This window comes from Fusarium oxysporum, chromosome 4, assembly GCF_000149955.1.
Source record: "Fusarium oxysporum f. sp. lycopersici 4287 chromosome 4, whole genome shotgun sequence".
Taxonomy (NCBI): domain Eukaryota; kingdom Fungi; phylum Ascomycota; class Sordariomycetes; order Hypocreales; family Nectriaceae; genus Fusarium; species Fusarium oxysporum.
In genome coordinates this window covers 793,230-812,967 of record NC_030989.1, presented here as the reverse complement: position 1 = coordinate 812,967, position 19,738 = coordinate 793,230, and the positions used below count along the sequence as shown (strand labels likewise).

The window sequence follows — 19,738 nt, the reverse complement described above, 5'->3', positions numbered from 1 at the left end:
GGCATTCCGTTTCGTAATTGCTCTAATCATGCTTATTTTCAACCCTGGCCTTGACTTCATTGCATCTCCACTCACTCGGCCGTTCTGAAATCGTCCGTATTTCCGTGACGCGCCATCACTGTCGATACTTGCCTGATTAGTAGTACTTGATACTGTATCCCTTTGTCGATGGTGACAGTCTAGTACACACCATAGTCGCAATTCTTGCGGATGCTGCCGTCCATAGCCCACTCGTGAATCAATTTAATGTCCAAAATTGTGTCTATTCTTAGTTGCACTCCACCTCTAATCAAACTAAATTCATGTCTTTTAAGCAAGCTTAATGCTCCAATCCTCGCCAACTTTGGCTCCAACTCGGCCCACAACCGCAAAGGCTGCGCGGCTGCCCTTGGCTGCATGATATTGAACCTTGGCCGTCCATGTTCGTCCCTCAGACTCAACCTGCACCTCCTTCTGGTCCCAGGTCTTGGGCGCACCGACAATGATGATCTTGTCGACGTGCACCTTCTCCATGGCCTTCAGCCAAGGGCCAGACTTGATAGACTTGGTGTCACGTCCCTCGGCCTCAATAGAGGTCAGGGTGTTTCCACTAAGCGTAAACTTGCGGTGAATGTATTGACCTTGCTCGTAATCAAACGAGTCGCCATCATCCACATAGAGCTCACCCTCAGCTACGCCAGACTTGGAGGCTGAGACAACAAGTGTGTGGTCATCAAATCGCATCAGAGCGCTTGATCGTCGGGGAATATCTCGTCGAGGGATGATATGACCACCTCGCAATAGAACTGGGATCTTGTCAAGGGGCGCGCTCACTGTGAGATACTTGCCCTTGCTTGTCTTTTGAACATCGTAGGTAAAGTAATCATAGTAGACCTCATCATCGGGAATCCAGATATCGACGGACTCCTTGTTCTGTTCTGTGACTGGCTTCACCAAGAGACCAGTGGAGCCGACGAAGAACTGATCCTCAAGAGCAAAACCAGCCTCCTCAGAGGGATGGGTCCAGAACATGGGTCGAATAATGGGGCTTCCGTCCTGGGCAGCATTGTAGAATGCAGTATACCAAGCAGGGAGAAGCGAGTATCGGAGTCGGATTGCGGCGGTTGCAATTGGCGTGTAATGCTCACCTAGGAGGTAAGGCTCGCGACGGCGAGCATCAATATGGGCATGGGCTCGGAAAAAGGGATACCAGATACCAGTCTGATACCAGCGGACGAGAAGATCTTTCTCGGGGTTACCAAAGAAGCCCCCGACATCAGCACCAGCAAAGGGGAAGCCGGAAATTCCTTGGTTGATGGTCATGGGAATAGATGTAGCCAAGTGTCCCCAATCAGCCTGGTTATCTCCGGTCCACATAGCACCAAGCTTTTGCGATCCGGCGTAGAAGGCTCGGGTCAGGATGAATGGTCGTCGAAGCTCGCCCTTCTCACGGTGAAGGAGAGCCTGGAACGTCGCATTCTGAAAGGTCAAGCCGTTCAGGTTATGGACATCACGGTGCTCCCATCCTCCGTGGTGAATGTTGTCCTTGGGCATAGTCACCTCGGGTCCGTTGAAGACTGAGGGTTCGCTCATATCGTTCCACATCCAAGTATTGGACATGGTTCCTTTGAACTTGTCAAACTTGAGCATAGTCTTCCACCATTCAATGGCCTTGGGGTTAAAGCAGTCGATCCAGTTGGAAGCTCCAGGCCAGCACCATCCTTCATAGAGCTTCTGCTCCTTGTCATGAACACCAAGGTCCTGAGCGACCAACTCCTCGGAAGCAGCATAGTTGTCGGTTTTCTTGATATGAGGATCAAGGAGAACAACTAGTTGCCGACCATGAGCGTCGAGGTGCTCACCCATGTCGATGGGATCGGGGAACGAGTGAGGCTCCCAGGTAAAATACTTGCGATCATCTGTATACTCAAGGTCGAGCCAGATGACGTCGTATGGAATCTTGTGCTTGTCCATGTTGCGATCAACGTTTCGAACATCGTCGCTGGAGATGTAGTTCCATCGGCATTGGTGGTAGGCAATTGCAAATTCTTGAGGCATAGCAGTATAGCCAGTCAACTCGCCGTAAGTCTTGGTGAGGTCGTGGGGGGTAGGGCCAAGAAGAACAAAGACATCCAGAAGACCAGCCTCAGAGATCCAATGAGTATGAGTGCTAGTCTTAGCACCAACTCCAAGGCTTAATGGGTTCGCTTGGTTCTTGGCCTTGGTAATATCGACCCAGGTCTCGGCAACGTTGAACCAAAAAACACCAACTGATGAACCTTTGCGATGCGCCTGCATGAAGGGAATGGAGCCGTAAAGCGTCATTGGGCTATCGAGAATGTACTCGAAAACGTCGGCGTTGTACATACGATAAGGCTCGTCATAGTTGCCGTCTCCGCCACGCGTCTGCTTCAGTGATAGAGGACCAGTATGTTCAGGAATGCCAAACACATGCTCATACCCGTGAAAAGTGATGTCCAAGGCAACGCTTTCGGGTCCTCGGGGTTTGGTGTCAGTGTTTCCACCGAAGGATTCGTCCCACCATGTACTCTCATCTTCAGCGGCTTCCTCGCCTTCCTTGTTCTCAATCTTGGGTCTCCAGTGCTCCATGTTGAGCAAACCGCGGTCGTTGAACTTGACATGCGAGTTGCCATCACGTCGGAAGTCGATTTCGAACGGTGAAAACTTGATGATGGCTTCCTGCTTGGCCTCGGGTCCGTACTTGATGTTGATCTGAGACTTATCTTGGAAAGCAAGCTGCGCCTCCTTGTCAAGATCCAAACCACCGACAAGAACCCAATCGTCCGCCTCGTCGTATCTTTCCTTTCGAACAGGGCTATCGTCTCGCAAAACCACGTCCTTGTTGCGTCGCTTCTCTTCGTCCATAGTGACTCGGGCGGCACCAGACTTGAGGAATGAAATTGTAAGGGGTAGACGGACGGTCTCTCCATGGCTATTGATGGTCTTGACAACCACGGCCTGCAATTTTCCATCCTCAAAAACTGTCGAATCGGCCGAGATCTCATATGGGGCTTTCCAGTTCGAACCTTGGGCAACAGCGTTGTCGGCATAGGCGCGATTTCGTTTGCAGAAGCCGGATTGGTCGCATTTCTTGAAGTCCTTGTCTTTCACGGCAACTGGGAAGATTGTGAGCAGAGACTTTCGTCAGTACACTCATGAAAACTTACTAGCTGACTGGAAAAGGCACGTCAAGGTGCCTAGCAGCAGCAATAGCGCCGTCCAGCGAAAGGACGACGCCGTATTCGACCTCATGATGTTGAGACGGTCAGGAACCAGAGCTCAAACACGATGAAATAAATGAACGGGAAACTGGTCAATTAAATTCAGAAAACACATAGACATAAGATATGGTCCCCTGGCCTATATCCTCTGTCCCGTCGCTGGTTGAAAGGAATGTTATTGTTGTTTATGCTGGGATAACCTCAGCTTTGATGATGTCGAAGTCAAGTCAAAGCTGTCCCTAAGCTCCCCCTGTGAAACTCCATTCCGGATTGGGGTTGGTTTCAGACGCAGGGGAGTGGATACCAAAATGGCGGGGCAGCTTCGATAGAAGATTAGACCCGTTAATCAAACATCTCAGTTCTCGATTTCTGAGCTCAGCTTTTGCGCTGGATGCACTGTAAGAAGCTCTTTTTGATGCAGGTATAGTTCATTTACACGCTCTGAGTTTTGTAAGTAGAGAAGTTTCGATACTCTTTAAGTTCTTTTTACATTAGCCTTGTCTTACTTTGATCTGTACTAACTCTCATAGTATCGTTCATTTGTCTTTTTCTCTAGTCCTCTCCTTACTCCTGTTCTCTTATTCAGTAACTTTATCTGTCCTCGACAACTAATTACATCACGTGTCCGTGTGAATTCTCCGGATCTCGCACCCAAGACCCCTCAACGCCAGCTCATCATGGCTGCAGAGGAGCCCCGCCAGCGAGAAGACCCCGCCGCCAGCGGCAAGAATTGGAAGCAGCAGCAGGTACGGAGAAGTGCGGAAAATCTGGCCCCGCGATTTTTTGCTCTTCTCTTCGCCCTCCTCGCCCTTTATATCCTCTTTTCACCGCCTTCTTCAAGCCTTTCCCCTCCAGTCGATCTCTCCTCTACCTCTACTTCTTACTCTGTTCCTACATCTCAAGTCATACCAGACAAGAATATCGCCAAAATGTCCTCCTCCGAGCAGACGTAAGCTACCCCGCCATCAAGCTTCACTCCATCATGGTTGATGCTCCTGTTTGGATGGTTTGCTAACTTGATTGTAGCTTCATCGCTATCAAGCCCGACGGTGTCCAGGTAAACAAACCTCCACGGTTATACAATTGATTTGATAAGAGCTAACAAGGCTCCCGTAGCGTGGCCTCGTTGGTCCCATTATCTCTCGATTCGAGAACCGAGGGTGAGTAGTTTTGTATGTCGGTGTTGCTATAGCTATTAACTTTTTACAGCTTCAAGCTTGCTGCCATCAAGCTCGTCAGCCCCGGCAAGGAGCACCTCGAGAAGCACTGTGCGTCATTCCCAAAAGTCGTTCGATATATCAATTCGCCCTAACATCGTTATAGATGCCGATCTCGCTGGCAAGCCTTTCTTCCCTGGTCTGATTGAGTGTATGGCTCCCAAATCCCAATTGATACAACCAAATCTAACTTCATGTAGACATGTCCTCTGGCCCCATCTGCGCCATGGTCTGGGAGGGCCGTGATGCTGTCAAGACTGGCCGTGGTAAGTTTCCAATCGTTTGAATATTGCTCATCATTTTCTAATTGCATATTCAGCCATCCTCGGTGCCACCAACCCCCTTGCCTCTTCCCCCGGTACCATCCGTGGTGACTACGCCATCGATGTCGGCCGCAACGTCTGCCACGGCTCCGACTCCGTCGAGAACGCCCAGAAGGAGATTGCTCTCTGGTTCAAGGAGGGTGAGGTACTCTCCTGGAAGTCCGCCCAGTTCAACTGGGTCTATGAGAAGGCTTAAATTGTCAATGTTGTAACGCCCTGAATGACGGAATGGAAAAAGCACATACAAGTGGGATGACTTCATCTCTGTGGGTATAACAAAAACCAAGACAGAAAATCTTCTCAAAACCTTCGCGCTCGATTTCAAAGTGACTAAGGCTTGCTTGTGAATATTCCTTTGGCTCTCATGAGTACCCCAGCAAACCATGGCGTAGCCCATACACTGCCGATGATACGAACCGGCAGTAAAGCTTTAGTGATTGCGTACGCGAGAGCAACTTCAACTACCACTTTGTACCGCCCATCTCCACTATGCCAGCGCTCCACTGCGTCTTCGGATTTGGAGTCCGGATGTGTTGTAGCTGCATTTGAGGCCTCACCTTCTTCGTTCTGACCAAAACCAAACCATCCCTTGCGTGTGAAGTACCTCTCAAAGCGGCCAACTCCATCTTCGACATAGCTTCCAAAGTGGCCCGTTACGTATTCCACTGGCACATAATTTGTGTAATGAAAGAGGCCAAATAGTCCTAGCACGGGCACAATTGCTGTGATTTCGTGAAGGATCAAGAATGAAACAACGTGCGAGACTGGAGCGTTGCGTAAACCGCTAGTGTATCTTTGTAAACGTCGAGGAAGCTTAGATGTGATGCGGTCGATGCGGGAAGCTTGGGTTGACTCGGCGCGAGGATATGAGGTGTTGATGCGCGGGGGAGCGCGAGCACGGAGGCTAGGGCGCCAATTGAAAGATATCAAGTTGCAGCGCATATTGAGATCAAGTATCCGGGCTTGGGGAAGGCGTTTTGTTGGTAGCGTTAAGTGAATCCAAAGTTTCAACAGTCGTTGTTGAATTCTATGTGGAGCTGCTGACGGCTTGATTTCGGCGCGCGCTCCAGCTACAGTTCAGGGTAACCAGCTTGCCAACAAAGCAATAAATTCGTTCGTTTATTGTTTGCTTCGCATTTGTCAATCATAACTTCTTTTGCGCGATACAAAGGCGCAAAGGTCAAAGATATTGGGCCTTACTACGGGAAACACCGTCGCGGTTTTCATGAAAAGAATCGGGCAACATTTGTTGTTGTTGTGACATTGTAAGATTAGGTGCTTCACATAAGTCCAAGTGTTGAACTGCAGTAGGAAAGATCACCACGAGAATCTCCGACAGGTATCGCCTTGAACGTATTTGCCAAAACATTTACCGATACAAAGTGAAGCTAAACTCTGGATTCTGATCTTGGGGCAATAAAACTCAGTCCAGGAATACATAGGCACAATTGAGTGAGGCCATCGTGGTCCTTGTTCTTCTTCGAATAGGTACTACCATTGATGGCCTCTCTTACCACTATGGGATACTGCACAAGCCAAACCCCAACGTCCTCAACATCCATGACGCTAAAGATCATGTGGAAATATCAAAATGCAAGCCTTGAAGGCAGGTAAGGAGTATTGACCGCGTCATTTGTACCTGTGTTCTTTCCTCCCCAGTCCAAATCGCCAGTTCGTCATGGACAGGCTCCTGCCCAAGACGCAAGACAATGACCTCAGAGGTCCCCAACAAGGTCCTCAGAATGAAGCCACTGTAGCTGAAAAAGAAGGAACTCAGTCAAAGTGCTTCCTTATGACAGAATCCAGTCGTTTAAGATTCTCCCTCGTCTGTTTTCTTCTCTTCTCCTTTTCATCTTCCTTCATACACATCTACATCTCCTCAGTTCTCACAAATCCTTCAATTTGTTGCCTCAAATCACTCAATCAATCTCAAAAGCCTGCACTCAACTACCGGCACTACCTTCCCGAAGCAAACCCTTCATTCAAAAACATGGTCTCTGTCAAGTTGGCGGCCATTGGTGCCCTTCTGGCAACTGCCCAAGCCCAGATTCGTCACCCCAATGAGGACCTAATTCTTGCCGATTGTGGCATTGGCGACAACAAAGCCCACCCTGGATGGTCTACTTCTCGCCAGGTGAACTGGTACCAGGACATTCAGTGGCCTGACGATGTCTCCAAGTTCCCCCCTCCATCTGACCTGGAGGTTGAAGTTCCTTACGCAGATGGAACCTACCCCTGGAATCCCAAGGGAACCACTGTCAAGCTATCTAACGGTGTCGTCTGGACAGCTTACATCAACCCGAGAATTGCTGACGGTCAACCAGCTGGGTCTGCAGTCACCACCAAGGAAGGTGGTCAAGAACTTACCTGCTATGCCTACCGTGGTCGCCCTGTCAGCGCAGCCATCAACACGACTGTCAACGCTGATGCGGTCTGCTTGACCGCCTTTGTCTGCAACCGTGATAACCGCGCCCCCCCTCGTCCCAGTGGCATGGAAAATCCCACTTCTACCTTGGAAACATCTCCTGCCCCCCCTGCCACGACTACTTTTGTCTCACAGCCGCCAGCAACGCCTAGTCCTACAGGTGGTGAACCAAACCCTCCGGCTGACCCCAATGCTGGGAAGCTGTTTGTGTCTATTCTCCTCAGCCCTCGTTTCATCAACTGGCCAAACACATGGCAAGCCTTCATTGAGAAGTTCTCCTGGGATCGGGACTCTGGAAAGTGTGTTACTGAGCCGGTCAAAGGGGACGGATACACCATCAACATCGACTGTGCTGGCATCCAGATCGATTCTGACTCTCATATGACGCTGATATTGATCAAAATTCTCCATGACATTGGCATGAGTAGCACTTTCTTCAACCAGAACCCGACCGTGCCAGGAAAGCGTAACTCCACGGCGGATCATTGGGTGGTCATGCCCGAGTCCTTCAGTCTCCAGGCTATTGATGTTTCTCATCAGAAGACCATCGGCTATCTCGCATACAACACAACATACGACAACTTCCTCGCTGGTCCATGTTCATCTTGCCAATCTGAGCGATTCAACAAGGACTTCTTTGATCCGGCTCTGGAAGCCGTCAAGGGTACTTACCCGCTCTACAACAGCTACAACATTCAGGCCCAGTGCGGCCCCTGGATGGCATGCTGGTGAAATGGGGACTGAAGGATCTTTTATCTGTATTAAGTGCATAAGGAATTCTACGGCGCGTGTAGGTCATGTCGGTTATGAGGAATGAACAAGGGGATGATCAATTTTGGTGGTTTATATGGTACTACTTCCTTCGCTTCTCGACATGTATTTCAATGAGTTAACTCGACTCTATGATGGGCCATAATTAAATCATTCACTACAAGCACAACCGAACTTCGGGTCAAAATATTTGTGGCGAACCGAATGAGGCCACTTCTCAAACTAGATGAACATCTCTCCAGGAGGACTCGCCAGTGCCAGTGATGTGCTCTCCAAACATAGCGCCATGAACATAAGCGTCTCCGACAAGCTGAAAGCGGCTCTCTGAAGGGCCTGATCTTCTAAGGACCAAGGGGGCTGCACAGCCAGCGACGATCATGATTTTATCCCCGGCCTTGGCCTGAAGAGGAACTAGACATAAGTAGCCTCGAATGGTTCTCGCAATACGTCTGCTTGCAGCAAGATTGACACGTAATAAGGCTTCGAAGGGAGCGGATATCTCGGCCCAAGAAGCGAACTTGGCAGCCTTCTCTGATTCAGTGTCAACCCGAACACTGGGGTCGTGGCGTAAGCCAAGCTCAAACAATAATGGGATCATATCACCAGATTTGGGGAGGGTATTGGTAGAGTCTCGAGTATTAGCCAGGGTCCAAAGTGGCTCTAAGGCATCGAATTGATCGTACATAGATGGGTTCTTGAGCTGATAAGCGATCAGGGCTTGGATAGTGACAAGAAGCATCCACTTAGAGAAGGACATGGCTAGATGTGATGGTGCGGGCCGCTGGGATAAGTCGCAGTCCATAATAAGAGTCCGCCAGAAAGCTTCAACTATTGGTTGGCCCGTAGGTATATAGGTTGTGCCGCAGTGAAGAAGTATCTTCATCGTATCGTTAAACTTCCCTTGAATAACATCAGACCAGCTCTCACCAAGCTCTTCGATTGTACCAAGATGAGGACTAAAGATTTTAATGTTTAGATGGAGGAGAGACCTGTCGATTGTAAAGTCTGCTTCTTCCCCCGCGGCGGCATCGAATGGAAGCATTCTGGTATAGTTGGGGCCAAGAACGGGGACGTGAACTGTCTCGAAAGAGGGGATCCAGGTTGGTAAGTCAGCTGGCACGGCACGGCTGGTGATACCGGCGAGGGATAGGAGATGTAGGGATTTTGTTTCTCTAAAGAAGCTGATGCCCAGATCTATAAGGATGTCATTGTTAGGAGATTTGTAGTCTACAATGACGTCGAGCCGAGGTCTCCCTTTCGCACGCTCCATGAAGTTTACGATTCCAAGCAGAGAGTAAACACGATCTCTGGGAATAGTCGCCTTGAAGCCGATGCTACTTAGCAATAGCTCGAGCAGCAGCTTTTTAGGATGGTCTTGGCGTATCCCAACAGAATAATCAATGCTTCTCAGAATCTCCTTGTACCGACTATTCTTGTCCTGGGCCCATTGGCGAGTAACATGAAGGCCAGCAGCGTGAACAAGAGAGTAGATTAAAGGCGCGGTTTCTGATCCGGAGCCCACAGTAAACAAACCGATAAGGGCACCGGACATGTTGATCAGCCCAGCTGTGTCGCCAACCGAGTCCCATGCTGTCTCGTGATGGCCGATGAGAACTCTTGGATTGCGAGAGAGGGCAACTTCTTGAAGCATCCAGACACGTCCGAACCACGGCCTTGTGTAGATATCTCGAAGAGTCAGCCAGTCGTTCTCGGTAAGATTTGGAAGGCCATTCCTTTTTAAGAGCTCAGGATCATTCATGATATAAGCATCGCCGTATGACTGAACCCTTCCCCATTCTATGATCTTAGACTCAGCGCCTTTCGCAATCTTTTGAACGAGTTCGATAGCCCTAGCTGTTTGATCTGTGGCGAGACCAAGCCATATTATTGTCTCGGCGGCTCCGTTGTATATTAGATCCATTATTGCTACTTGAGCAGAGCGTTCGGGGAGACTTCTCTGGTTGATGCAGATTCCATCGACCCAGAGGTACTGGCCTGATCTTGAGATGCGTAATTGCTTGATTGCATGGTGTAAATTTGGTAATACGGGAAATGGCCTTGCATTCAGAAGAATTGAACTTTGGTCAAAGATTGTGTTCTGTGTAACCGGACCCCAGGTGTAAGAAAGGGCGATGTATGGCGGACATTCATCGAGTTTGAAGGTATGGAGAGTGAGATTAGGTGATGAGTTGGATGCTGAATCTGACAGATGAATCAGGCGTATATGCTGATCGAAAATGCTGTCGTCGTAGCTGAACCCGAAAAGCGTCTGAGAGACGTTAAAAAGAGCATTCGAAAGCGAGTCATATATATATTGCGATGTGGTTACGAGAAGGCTTCGGAGATGTTGAGCGTTGACCATGAGCGCTATTATGGTGGCACCAGCAGCTAGATGAAATGGCTGGATTTGAGCTAGTAACTGAGTACTGGATCTCAATCCGACCCTCATTTTGGCAGGAAGTCGCAAAGTTGACGACACATCTCCGAAAGCCTCACGGCTTTGTTGTAAGTGCTAAGATGTGAGCTGTTGAATGTGCTTAGCCGCATTTGGTGACAGCATTGGGCCAGCCTTAAAGCCGAAAAGATCAAATCCCAGAACAGGGATTGGGCAAGCGACATCATAACTTCTATGTAGTTGGCATAAATGTATCTTTTCCTGAATGTATGAAGCAAATCGTGCTGAGATTGACGGAATTTTTAAAAGAAGAGTAGTACCATCCTTTGTACAGGCGATGTTAAGACCTTGTTCGCAAGTGGACTGCCTCTATAACACAGGTCTATTCGTTTTATCGTAGTGAACTGCGAAGGGCTATATAGTCGCTATCGCTCGCAAATGTGAAAGTCATCTGTCCCTTGGCCAGGTTGCTTTCTATGTCTAATCATCAAGCCCATCCGAGTAGTACTCAAACTGTTTTGGCACTGGTGCATCTTGTCCACCAGGTCCATCTGGATCAACGTCTTCGTTCTTTGCTTTCGAACCACTTTTTACCGCCGCCGGTAGTACTGGTTGTGTAGCCTGTGCAGGCGCCGACAACAAATGCCCTCTCAACAACTTGGTCATCTCCCTGGCCCACTCCCATGGCCGTTCCTTTCCTCCAGGCAAACTGTTGAAGTACTCCCAGCCCATGATTCCTCCAAACGATCCATATCGGCCCCGCAACGTTGTGAGCACCATATTGAGAGGGTTCATCGGCACATAGCCGCTTCCATTCTCGGGATTGGTGACAAGTCCTATGACGATCTTCTCTGGTGGCCAGCCCTTGCGGACCATGAGATCGTACATAAGGGGATTACTGCAATCTCCCCAGCCGCAGTAGAATTGCGTGTTGTACCAGGCGATATCACGTCCGCGCATTACTTCGAGAGCCTCGTAGTCAAAGCCGCTGAGATTCTTGGTGAAGTCAAGAAGAGACATGGCGACTGGTGCCAGAGTGATGATGAAAGCTGGCCCAAAGTCGCAGCGTAGACGGTCTATCAGCCGCACAATTCCTCCTAGGGTCATCTCCTCTTCGACATCCAAATCCAGGCCGTCCAGACCGCGCTCTCGAATCATGTCTTTCACGGGACCATAGTACCGATCAAACGTCTCTTGGTCGGCATCCAGGCGTGCATAGCTGCCCTTACAAGCACCACCCAGCATGCCCATCACCTTCACACCTGAGGCTTGCAGTACACGTAGTTCAGCCCACATAGTCTGAAAAATGGGGTGAGATGGGTGATAATCATTGAGCGTGATCTTTTGAGGATCATCGTTGATGTGAATGGCGGCGACAATGACGTGGGTTATGGCGATACCGGGTTGTGTGATGAGAGAGAGGGGAGAGATGAGATTTCCCGAGGAGTCATGATGAGTTTGGTAATATGTGATCAGCCGCGGCAAAGGATTGGCGGAAGGGGGAAGAGGGGGCATCGTATATTTGTTTGTGAGGTTGTTGATGGTGGGGATGAGCTGGCATTCTTGGAGCTTGTTGAAGTTGTAAGCAGCCCCGGAGCTCAGGTGGAGCTCCCGCCGCTGAAGGTTTCGGTTCCAGCGGGTAGACAGCCACTAAGCTTGGCAGCTACAGGGCCTAGTCCCTCCCTGTCTAGCTGAAGATCATATTTCTATCCAACAAACTTGATTTAAGATTACTGCCTATGGATTAACTGACAATGGGTATCTCTTTTTCTCAAACTAAAAGTCCTGAACTCGAGTCTGTTCCTTTTCCAAATCCTGCACCCTAACCTTCTTGCCGACACATCTTCCAGGATGCCAGATAGCAAAAAGCAAGACAGCCAATGCCACAGGAGCAAACTCCAGACAAGCAAAGAAGATCTCGTTCGAATACAAATGTCCCCCAAGGCCTTCAGCTGTCTCTGCTAGACGGAAGCAGGTTCGAAGATAAATCATGATGGTAGCCACTCCGAAAGCAACGCAGAACAAGCTGAGCTTCTTGCCGCGCGAACTAACCTCCCTTCGAGCACGGAAAAGGAATGAAGCCGTGAGAATAACGAACACACCGAGAGAGAAAACCTGGTAAGCCAAACCTCCAAGAAGAATGTTATTGGCGTCAGTTGGATCATCTCGGTTCGACTGTCTTACACCAATCAGAGCAGCACCAGTGATCTGCACAACCGTAGCAATAACATCAGAAGTGATAAAGAACCAAAGAATAAACTTTGGTGGCAAGAATGAATATCGTCTTCCAAGTCGAGGGATCAGTGCGGAGAGGATAGTGTACACGCCCGCGGCGAGGAACACAGGCGCCGTGACGATGAAGAAGTAGTTGAGGATAAAGTACAGCAGATGGTACGGATCCTTCTTGGCTGAGAGCGAGCGAGCAACGTAGCCCACGATCTCAAAGAGAAGACCGATTGGGAATGTGATAAAGTACCAGCTGCGAAAGCGGATTGTTTGAACGAGATGGACGACGAGGAAGAGGGCGAACCAGGCTGCAGCGAAAACGGCGAGAGAAAACGCGGGTGTGTAACCGTAAATGATTACAGGCGTATCCCACTCGCCGTTAGGGTTGGGAAAGTTTGGGTCGACATAGCCATTAATTGGGCGTTCTCCTGAGTCTTGTTAGTATCTAGCGTAGGTATCACAGGGATATGTCCAGTGCAATTGCGAACATACCAGAGCTGCTCATGATGAGGATGAGTGAAAAGTCAAAGCTAATACTTGATAATCACGAAATAGTCAGATGTAACGCAACATTCTTCAGCGGTTGACGTTGGATCTTTAAATCCTACGGCAGGACCCTTCACATTCAGCTTTGATATAAGCTTCTTTAGTGTATGGAGAGACGAGCGCCAAACCCCTGGTCCTGCCGCAAAGTCATGAATCATCATTTTGAAGCTATTCCCCAGAATGGAAATGGTGACCCTGGGCCACGCACCCGTCAAAATGCCCAAGGGTCTCAATAATCGTTTACATTTGGCGAAAAATGGTCCCTGACGATTTGGTTTCCTTTTTGAGAAAGGGGATATGTCTAGAAGACTCTATGTTGTGGGAATGAAAGACGCATGTCTTGGACAGTGACATTCAGAGGGAAAGCCACTTGACATAAACGAGAAGACAATTTATGAGTAGATTGGCAGCTGATACAGTAAATTGCTCCAAGTTTTCGTTTGTTTGAGGAACAGAAACAAAGCCTGCGGTCTTCTCAGATGAAATATTCCATTAAGATTAGGCATCTTGCGATGTAGAACGGCCCTTCAGATTTGTTGAACCTCAAGGGAGCTTCACATGAAAGGCCTAGTAGTCTTCTGCACAGACACTAAGAAATTAATCAACCGCTGTCAATTCTTGGCATTGTGTCATTGACATTGGATCCATAGCTGTTAAAGGCTGGGCTACTTAAGCGACCGTTGCCGAAAAGACGAATCACAAGCATTCCTTTAGACGACAACCTCAACTTTGAGGATGCTGAACAATGCTTTCTGATTGCGGGTTGAAGACCCTCTATCAACCGAGATCCGAGTTGAGTCTAATCTCCCCTTACCTATCCCGAATACTTCGCCAGTCTATGACCCTTTGACCAAATCATCACCCATGACCTCCTCGAAAATACCCTTTCTAACATTCTGTAACTCCGTACGGACTTCATCCATCTCTTCACCCTTCCTCTTGAGCTCTTTACTCAAATAATACTTCCTCTCTTTCGCCTGACTCAAACAGTTGTTCAAAGCCGCTGTGCATCGCGCTACCTCCTGTCGACCACCGGTGATATCTACCTTTCCCCAGACATCGCCCAGGTTAGACGTGACCTCCATAGTGCGAGGATTGGCCTCAGGTGGCAGCTCAATCACATCCGCACCGAGCTGTACTAGCTGATCAACCGTCATCTTACTCTGTTGAACAAGTTCCCTGCCCTTATTTAGAGCTCGAAGATGATTCATGTCTCCGGATTGTAGAGCCTTGTCGACCTGTTGTAGTCCAGCTGTCATTGTCGCTGTTGCTTGCTCGAGCAGACCTAATGCTTTTTGATGTAGTTCGAAGGCAGTCTTTGTAGTGACATAAGCAGATAGTGCATTATTACTCTGCTTTTCCTTTGCGTCCTCTTCCGGAAATTCTGGCGTTGGACCTGAAAAGATATCATCATAAATATCGTCGAGCTGTTTCTGAAGATCGAGGTAACCCTGCATGCTCTGGTCGAGATCGTTCTTTTTCCGAAGCTCTTCATCCAGCTTAGCCTTTACGCTCGAATTGTGCTCTGATGCCAGATGCGCCTGTTGAAGTGTGTTGTGGTAATTTTGCTCTTCCCTCTCAGCCTGACCTGTAAATGAGTTCTCTTTACCGCTGGCTTTGTAAAGAAACTTCATTACATGGCCATCGCGGTATTTCTTATGCGACTCAAGATCAGCTAAACGCTTGCGATCTAATCCATCGAGTTCTCGGTTAGATTCTGATAATTGTGACTCGAGGTCTGAGACGATCTTTTGTTGTAGAGAAAGATCAGTGCGAATATGTTTCGTTTGTTCTAGCAGGCTTAACAACTCTGCTGTCCTTGGGAAGGCTGCTCTTATTGCGTCTTTGATGTCCGGCATTTGGATGTGAGAATTGAATGAAGGTGGTGGGTTGGGTTCCATGACTGCAGCCATGATTGAGTTGGAGTAAGACTTTTTGAAACGTGAATGCACTCTCAGGCTGAGACTCATCAGATGACAATGAAATCAGATGATGCCTAAATGAACCAACAAGGCGTTTATAGCGGCAGGGCAAGAGATGCACTCGAGATACAAGTTGAAAGTATAAAAGTTTGCTTGGATCCAAGTTACTTATATTTTGCTTCGTATAAGCTAATTACAATAACCGCCTCAAGCAGAGGAGATAGGCCTTCATAAACCGCGCAGAACAAGGCAAGACATGAGTCGAACGCTGCAGGAGGATTCACTATCACGACCCAAAATATATGCAATAAAAAGGCAGAACTGTGAAGCCTGTTCGCCTCAAATTATTACTGCAACCAATCATATTGCACCTTCTAGAAAAAACGACAAGCAAGAGAATTTTCGCGTGGCCTTATGCAGCAGGTAAGCCAGCGATCAAAGCCTGGGATTATTCCATGCAGCTCTCTCATCTGCGGCATGACATCAGTGTACAATTATCGGGCGATTTAGGATGAACCAGGGTGTTGCATTCATGCCAAGCTACGCGGCTCTGAGGAGTTTTTCCGGGTGACAACCTCGAATCTCCGAACTACAGTAGACTACTATTTGTTCCTCTTTCAATGCAGTCATGATAATCTCCATTATCGGGGTATAATGCGCGGCAATAGCGGCTCTCGGATGAAACTGGAGAGTTGGTTTGGCGCAGGTTGGGCTGGGGACATCGTCCTCCTCACTCTCCTTCTCTATCATCCATAAAGCGACTGTACTCCCAGCGAGGATCTCATTCTCATGCGAATTCGTGTCGCTGGAATCGAATTTCCTTGGTGTTAGAGACGAGCTGAGAGTGGTGCTGATGATAGAAGTCTCAAGCTGGCCAGACCGGGTTGAAGATGTGGTTTGATAAAATATGTTGTGCGATCGTTATGTTGGACATTATGTAAAATAAATGTTGTTCTCGCGGAACGCCAAAAGAAGTCGTAAGAAGTCGTTTTCGTCACACTTGGCTGATCGTGCTTCAGAGAGTTCAGTCTTCTCAAGGACATGCTCAATCTTGCTCCGGATGAAGCTCTTGAGAGTGGCCTTGCTAACGGGAATTCCGCATACAGACTGGTGAGCGTCTATTGTGTCTTCGCTGTCACGGAAGAACTGCAAGTCTTGCTCGCTGACTTTTTCGGGATCCATAGCCGCCCAAGTGATCCAGTTTCGCTGGCAGAGCTCCTCCGAATCAATGAAGCTCGCTCGTAGAGTCTTGTTCTTCCTCGAGAAACAGATACGTAACATGCCGTCTAGCTCCTGTATGTTGGCGGCAGGCACTTCTGGTCGTGGCTCAAGTCTCACGACAACGGATTCGACTTCGGGTGGCGGCGAGAAGTTATTCTTGCCGACCTTGGCAATCAGGGCGACTTTGGAGGTGAATTGTGTGTTGACTGAAAGGCGAGAGTATAAGGAATCGCCAGGTCGAGCGCATAACCGTAGTCCAAATTCTCGTTGGACCATAAGAATGCTGACGCGTGGAGGCCGAGGCAGAGAGATGAGCTTGGAGATGATGATGGACGAAATCTGGTACGGGGTATTGCTAATGCAAACATCGAAGGGTGGGAGTGCTTCTGGGAGATCCAATTTGGCGAAATCGCCCATGATAATTTCCAACTTTTGCTGCTCGGGCTTGCCTTGGACTCTTTTTGTTAACTCGGCTCCCATGCGTATGTCGAGCTCTACGGCCTTGACCGCTTTGGCTTGTTCTAGAATGCGTGTGGTGAGGACGCCGGTTCCAGGACCGATCTCGAGGACGGTGTCGGTGGGTTTGAGGTTTGCCTTTGCGACAATCATATCGGCGATGCCAGGGTTCTTCAAGATGTGCTGGCCAATATTCGTGTTGTATTTGAAGATTGACTTCCGAGCTTCAGGCTTATCGTATGGCCCCTTGCGGGCACCACCGCGCCTGCTATCTGACGATTTCGGCATTGCGTTCTTGACTGTGAGTGAGAGACGGCAGGGTTTTCCTCTTTTTTTTTTCTGGTGGTGTACTGAAGCATCTCGTAGGGTGGGGCACCCCGCGATTATATTTTTAGTGGGTCATGATGTGCGGAATAACCACTACTCCGTATGCTTGCGATGCACATGGAGTTATCAATATCTCTACAAGATAGCATATCACCTTGTCTATATCGAAGAGACAAAGCATTGTTAGAGAGTATTTGGCTTCCATCTTGAACTTTAATCCAGGTATATAGATAAGGACGTAAAGTCTGGCTCTAATCACCTGTCTGGTATCACCCATGGTTGGACAAGAAACTCAGTCATGAAGTCCGTGCTAGAGATTGAACACAATCGAAATCCTGGTATGTCTGGTTAGCCGCCATAAACAATCAAAAGAACAAGTGATCGACAGTCGCCTTCCTAAGTTGTAAGGCTGTTGCTCGTTGGTGATCTTTGAGTCAAGATGCCTGTGACGACTTTTCCGTGATTTGCCGACCCTTTGCCGCCAACGGAGCTTCCCTGCTTTGGTAGCTCCATCTTCAAACCTATAGTGCAACTTGTAGTATGAGGTAGAACCTCGCATCGCCAATCATTTCTCAAAGCAAATGGCTTCACCGAGAGCCCGTCTGCCTCGTGCAGGCAAACTCGGGGTTTTGATACCGAGATCAAAGCCTCACGGTGTCTCGATATGTCCATTCTGCTGCATTACATCAAGGCCACGAATACGACCTCGTCGCGCTATCCTCGGAAAACGTTTCTACACTGTGTCGACGAATCCTCGTGCCGAGCTTGAACAACATCTTCTCGATATTCAGAAACTCGCACCGTCTTTGGTGAATCTTTCAAGATTGCAATTGGCACTACAGGGCCTGCGGCAAATACCTGGTCAGGAAGCTGTGAGGGTTGCGATCTTGGGACTGGCACCTGGTTCGAACGCGGGACAGACTGCGAAAAATGTTCTGAGGGTTTTAGTAACGGATCCGCTGCAGGATGAGCAAGAATGGGAGCGCCAATTGAAGGATCATGACCCAAAGAACCCCCTCGTTGTTCGAATCCGGTCCACTGCAGAGCAACAGAGTACCTTAACAGTCACCAGAACGAGTCTTTTGAGTGAGGTCAATGTATCCTCGGCGGAATGGAATAACCTCAACTTGGAGCTACTATTCATGGAGACGCATCTTCCCGAGTTCGCCAGAGATGAGCAAACACGGGCTATCGAGGTCGAAGAGTCTGTTCTGGTGCCCAAGGTCGGCATTCCATCGGCTGAAGATCGAGTAACACCAGTTACTACACCTGTGCACAGGGCGATTCTTGTCGGTGATGGGTTTGAAGGAGCTGTCAATGTCACATCGGTACCAGTTGCCAAGGAAGAGGAGTCTGTGCTAAAAGTGGTTGATTTGAGAGGTGTTGACTCGAAGCAGCTCGATACACCCTTTGCGCTTGTTGATACATCACTTGCCGAGAGGGGAGTGTCACTCTTTCGTCAGAGTTCCAGCAATGCCATTGAGTATGAGCGGCTTTGGTTCAACAGTAACTTCCCTGCCTTAACAACATGGCTTAAGTCAGGAATCAGCTCCCCCGATGGCACCACGAAACCCGCAGTGCGAGGGCTCATTACTTCTCTGTTGAACAACATTTTGGCGCGATGCGAGGAGGAAAATCGTCGTGAAATCAGGGAGACTTACCAGGCTGCTCCCACTTTGAACGGTCAGGAGCCAGACTTCTCCCCTGTACTGATTCAAGCAGCTGGTGCATGGTCACAGCAAGCTCATGCAGAGTTACAAGACGAGCTTGACTTGGCGTTCACAGGCCGAAGATGGCGAAAGCTAGGATGGTGGCAACTATTCTGGAGGGTTGATGATGTTGCCATGCTCACAAACGATATGCTCAACCAGCGGTTCCTACCAACAGCAGAGCGAGAGCTTGTTTATTTAACCGGGAAGATCGCACAAGCTGCAAATGCGGACCAAAGTTATCCTCAGCCACACTCTGTGAACGATAGCGACGCAAACATTGAGCTGAAGCGGCTTGGCCCAGGAGAGTTGGAGCCATTGGCACCAGTGAACAACCGACCGGCACTACCAAAATGGCCCGGTCATATTGCCTTTACCCGAAGGTATCTCCAAAACGAGACTGTCCCTGCGCTACAAGCTCTCGCACAACGCTTGGTTGTGCAGTCGTTAGGGACATCTGGACTTACAACATCCCTCGCCGCTCTTCTCTATATCTCTTCCTTCTCCTCGACAGTATACGAAGCCGGTGCTGTAGCAGCACTAGGTATAGTCTGGAGTTGCAGCCGGTTACAGAAGAAATGGGATGCAGCGCGAACATTCTGGGAGGGCGAAGTGCGAGAAGAAGGCCGTAAGGCTCTCCGAGGCGTCGAGGACAGTGTTGCAGAGGTTCTCAGCCACGAGAAGCAGCAGGAAAAGCCAGTTGTAGACCAAAAAGGTGATGAGATTAATGAGGTTCGCGAGCTGGTAGTCAAGGCCCAGGAAGCTCTTGGACGAATGAAATAAAAGGGGAACCTGTACAGTATGGACTGAAAAGCATTGGACTTAGAAGGTGACGAGATACCAGGCGTAAGACACGCCTTTATTTTTGTAATCTAGTCAATCTCAAAATACCACCCTCTACTGTGAGGTCTTGCAAGCCTCACAAGGCATATCCCCCTTCTAGACTGGTATCAACCTAAGCCTGTTCCACTCATTTTCC

General features: G+C 48.9%; 9 protein-coding genes across 9 annotated transcripts; 3 read left to right on the top strand and 6 right to left on the bottom strand.

The window, feature by feature from the left end:
• Window positions 1–3,480, bottom strand: FOXG_07678 (alpha 1,3-glucosidase). Its single transcript, XM_018386274.1, has 2 exons — window positions 3,168–3,480; window positions 1–3,116 (listed from the first exon to the last, which is right to left on the bottom strand). Exons 1-2 carry the CDS (start codon window positions 3,250–3,252, stop codon window positions 310–312), a joined length of 2,892 nt encoding a protein of 963 aa, XP_018243412.1. The 5' UTR covers window positions 3,253–3,480; the 3' UTR covers window positions 1–309.
• A 115-nt stretch (window positions 3,481–3,595) lies between these two features.
• Window positions 3,596–4,957, top strand: FOXG_07677 (nucleoside-diphosphate kinase; the record flags this gene model as incomplete). Its single annotated transcript, XM_018386273.1, has 8 exons — window positions 3,596–3,671; window positions 3,752–4,170; window positions 4,248–4,278; window positions 4,338–4,381; window positions 4,431–4,489; window positions 4,545–4,589; window positions 4,639–4,704; window positions 4,758–4,957. Exons 2-8 carry the CDS (start codon window positions 3,899–3,901, stop codon window positions 4,955–4,957), a joined length of 717 nt encoding a protein of 238 aa, XP_018243411.1. The 5' UTR covers window positions 3,596–3,671; window positions 3,752–3,898.
• A 134-nt stretch (window positions 4,958–5,091) lies between these two features.
• FOXG_07676 (uncharacterized protein) lies at window positions 5,092–5,703 on the bottom strand (the record flags this gene model as incomplete). The annotated part of the gene is made up of 1 exon (XM_018386272.1): window positions 5,092–5,703. One exon carries the CDS (start codon window positions 5,701–5,703, stop codon window positions 5,092–5,094), a length of 612 nt encoding a protein of 203 aa, XP_018243410.1.
• A 736-nt stretch (window positions 5,704–6,439) lies between these two features.
• FOXG_07675 (uncharacterized protein) lies at window positions 6,440–7,918 on the top strand (the record flags this gene model as incomplete). Its single annotated transcript, XM_018386271.1, has 1 exon — window positions 6,440–7,918. One exon carries the CDS (start codon window positions 6,440–6,442, stop codon window positions 7,916–7,918), a length of 1,479 nt encoding a protein of 492 aa, XP_018243409.1.
• A 256-nt stretch (window positions 7,919–8,174) lies between these two features.
• FOXG_07674 (uncharacterized protein) lies at window positions 8,175–10,406 on the bottom strand (the record flags this gene model as incomplete). Its single annotated transcript, XM_018386270.1, has 1 exon — window positions 8,175–10,406. The coding sequence occupies one exon, from the start codon at window positions 10,404–10,406 to the stop codon at window positions 8,175–8,177; it is 2,232 nt and encodes a 743-aa protein (XP_018243408.1).
• A 279-nt stretch (window positions 10,407–10,685) lies between these two features.
• On the bottom strand, window positions 10,686–13,083 carry FOXG_19525 (chitinase; the record flags this gene model as incomplete). Its single annotated transcript, XM_018399749.1, has 3 exons — window positions 10,686–11,969; window positions 12,180–13,006; window positions 13,071–13,083. The coding sequence occupies 3 exons, from the start codon at window positions 13,081–13,083 to the stop codon at window positions 10,833–10,835; spliced, it is 1,977 nt and encodes a 658-aa protein (XP_018243407.1). The 3' UTR covers window positions 10,686–10,832.
• Window positions 13,084–13,595: 512 nt separating this feature from the next.
• FOXG_07671 (uncharacterized protein) lies at window positions 13,596–15,305 on the bottom strand. Its single transcript, XM_018386269.1, has one exon. The coding sequence runs from the start codon at window positions 15,092–15,094 to the stop codon at window positions 13,961–13,963; it is 1,134 nt and encodes a 377-aa protein (XP_018243406.1). The 5' UTR covers window positions 15,095–15,305; the 3' UTR covers window positions 13,596–13,960.
• An 85-nt stretch (window positions 15,306–15,390) lies between these two features.
• On the bottom strand, window positions 15,391–17,110 carry FOXG_07670 (16S rRNA (-N6/-N6)-dimethyltransferase). The gene has a single exon (XM_018386268.1). It carries the CDS (start codon window positions 17,009–17,011, stop codon window positions 15,980–15,982), a length of 1,032 nt encoding a protein of 343 aa, XP_018243405.1. The 5' UTR covers window positions 17,012–17,110; the 3' UTR covers window positions 15,391–15,979.
• Window positions 17,111–17,492: 382 nt separating this feature from the next.
• On the top strand, window positions 17,493–19,731 carry FOXG_07669 (uncharacterized protein). The gene has a single exon (XM_018386267.1). The coding sequence runs from the start codon at window positions 17,632–17,634 to the stop codon at window positions 19,540–19,542; it is 1,911 nt and encodes a 636-aa protein (XP_018243404.1). The 5' UTR covers window positions 17,493–17,631; the 3' UTR covers window positions 19,543–19,731.
• Window positions 19,732–19,738: the final 7 nt, after the last annotated feature.

What these genes read in the sequence shown, in the direction of transcription:
- FOXG_07670 (XM_018386268.1), bottom strand. Translation starts at nt 17,011, where the DNA reads ATGCCGAAATCGTCAGATAGCAGGCGCGGTGGTGCCCGCAAGGGGCCA.
- FOXG_07678 (XM_018386274.1), bottom strand. Translation starts at nt 3,252, where the DNA reads ATGAGGTCGAATACGGCGTCGTCCTTTCGCTGGACGGCGCTATTGCTG. An exon ending in GTGCCTTTTCCAGTCAGCTA is followed by an intron (nt 3,117 to 3,167) that starts GTAAGTTTTCAT and finishes CAATCTTCCCAG; the next exon opens with TTGCCGTGAAAGACAAGGAC.
- FOXG_07671 (XM_018386269.1), bottom strand. Translation starts at nt 15,094, where the DNA reads ATGAGTCTCAGCCTGAGAGTGCATTCACGTTTCAAAAAGTCTTACTCC.
- FOXG_07669 (XM_018386267.1), top strand. Translation starts at nt 17,632, where the DNA reads ATGGCTTCACCGAGAGCCCGTCTGCCTCGTGCAGGCAAACTCGGGGTT.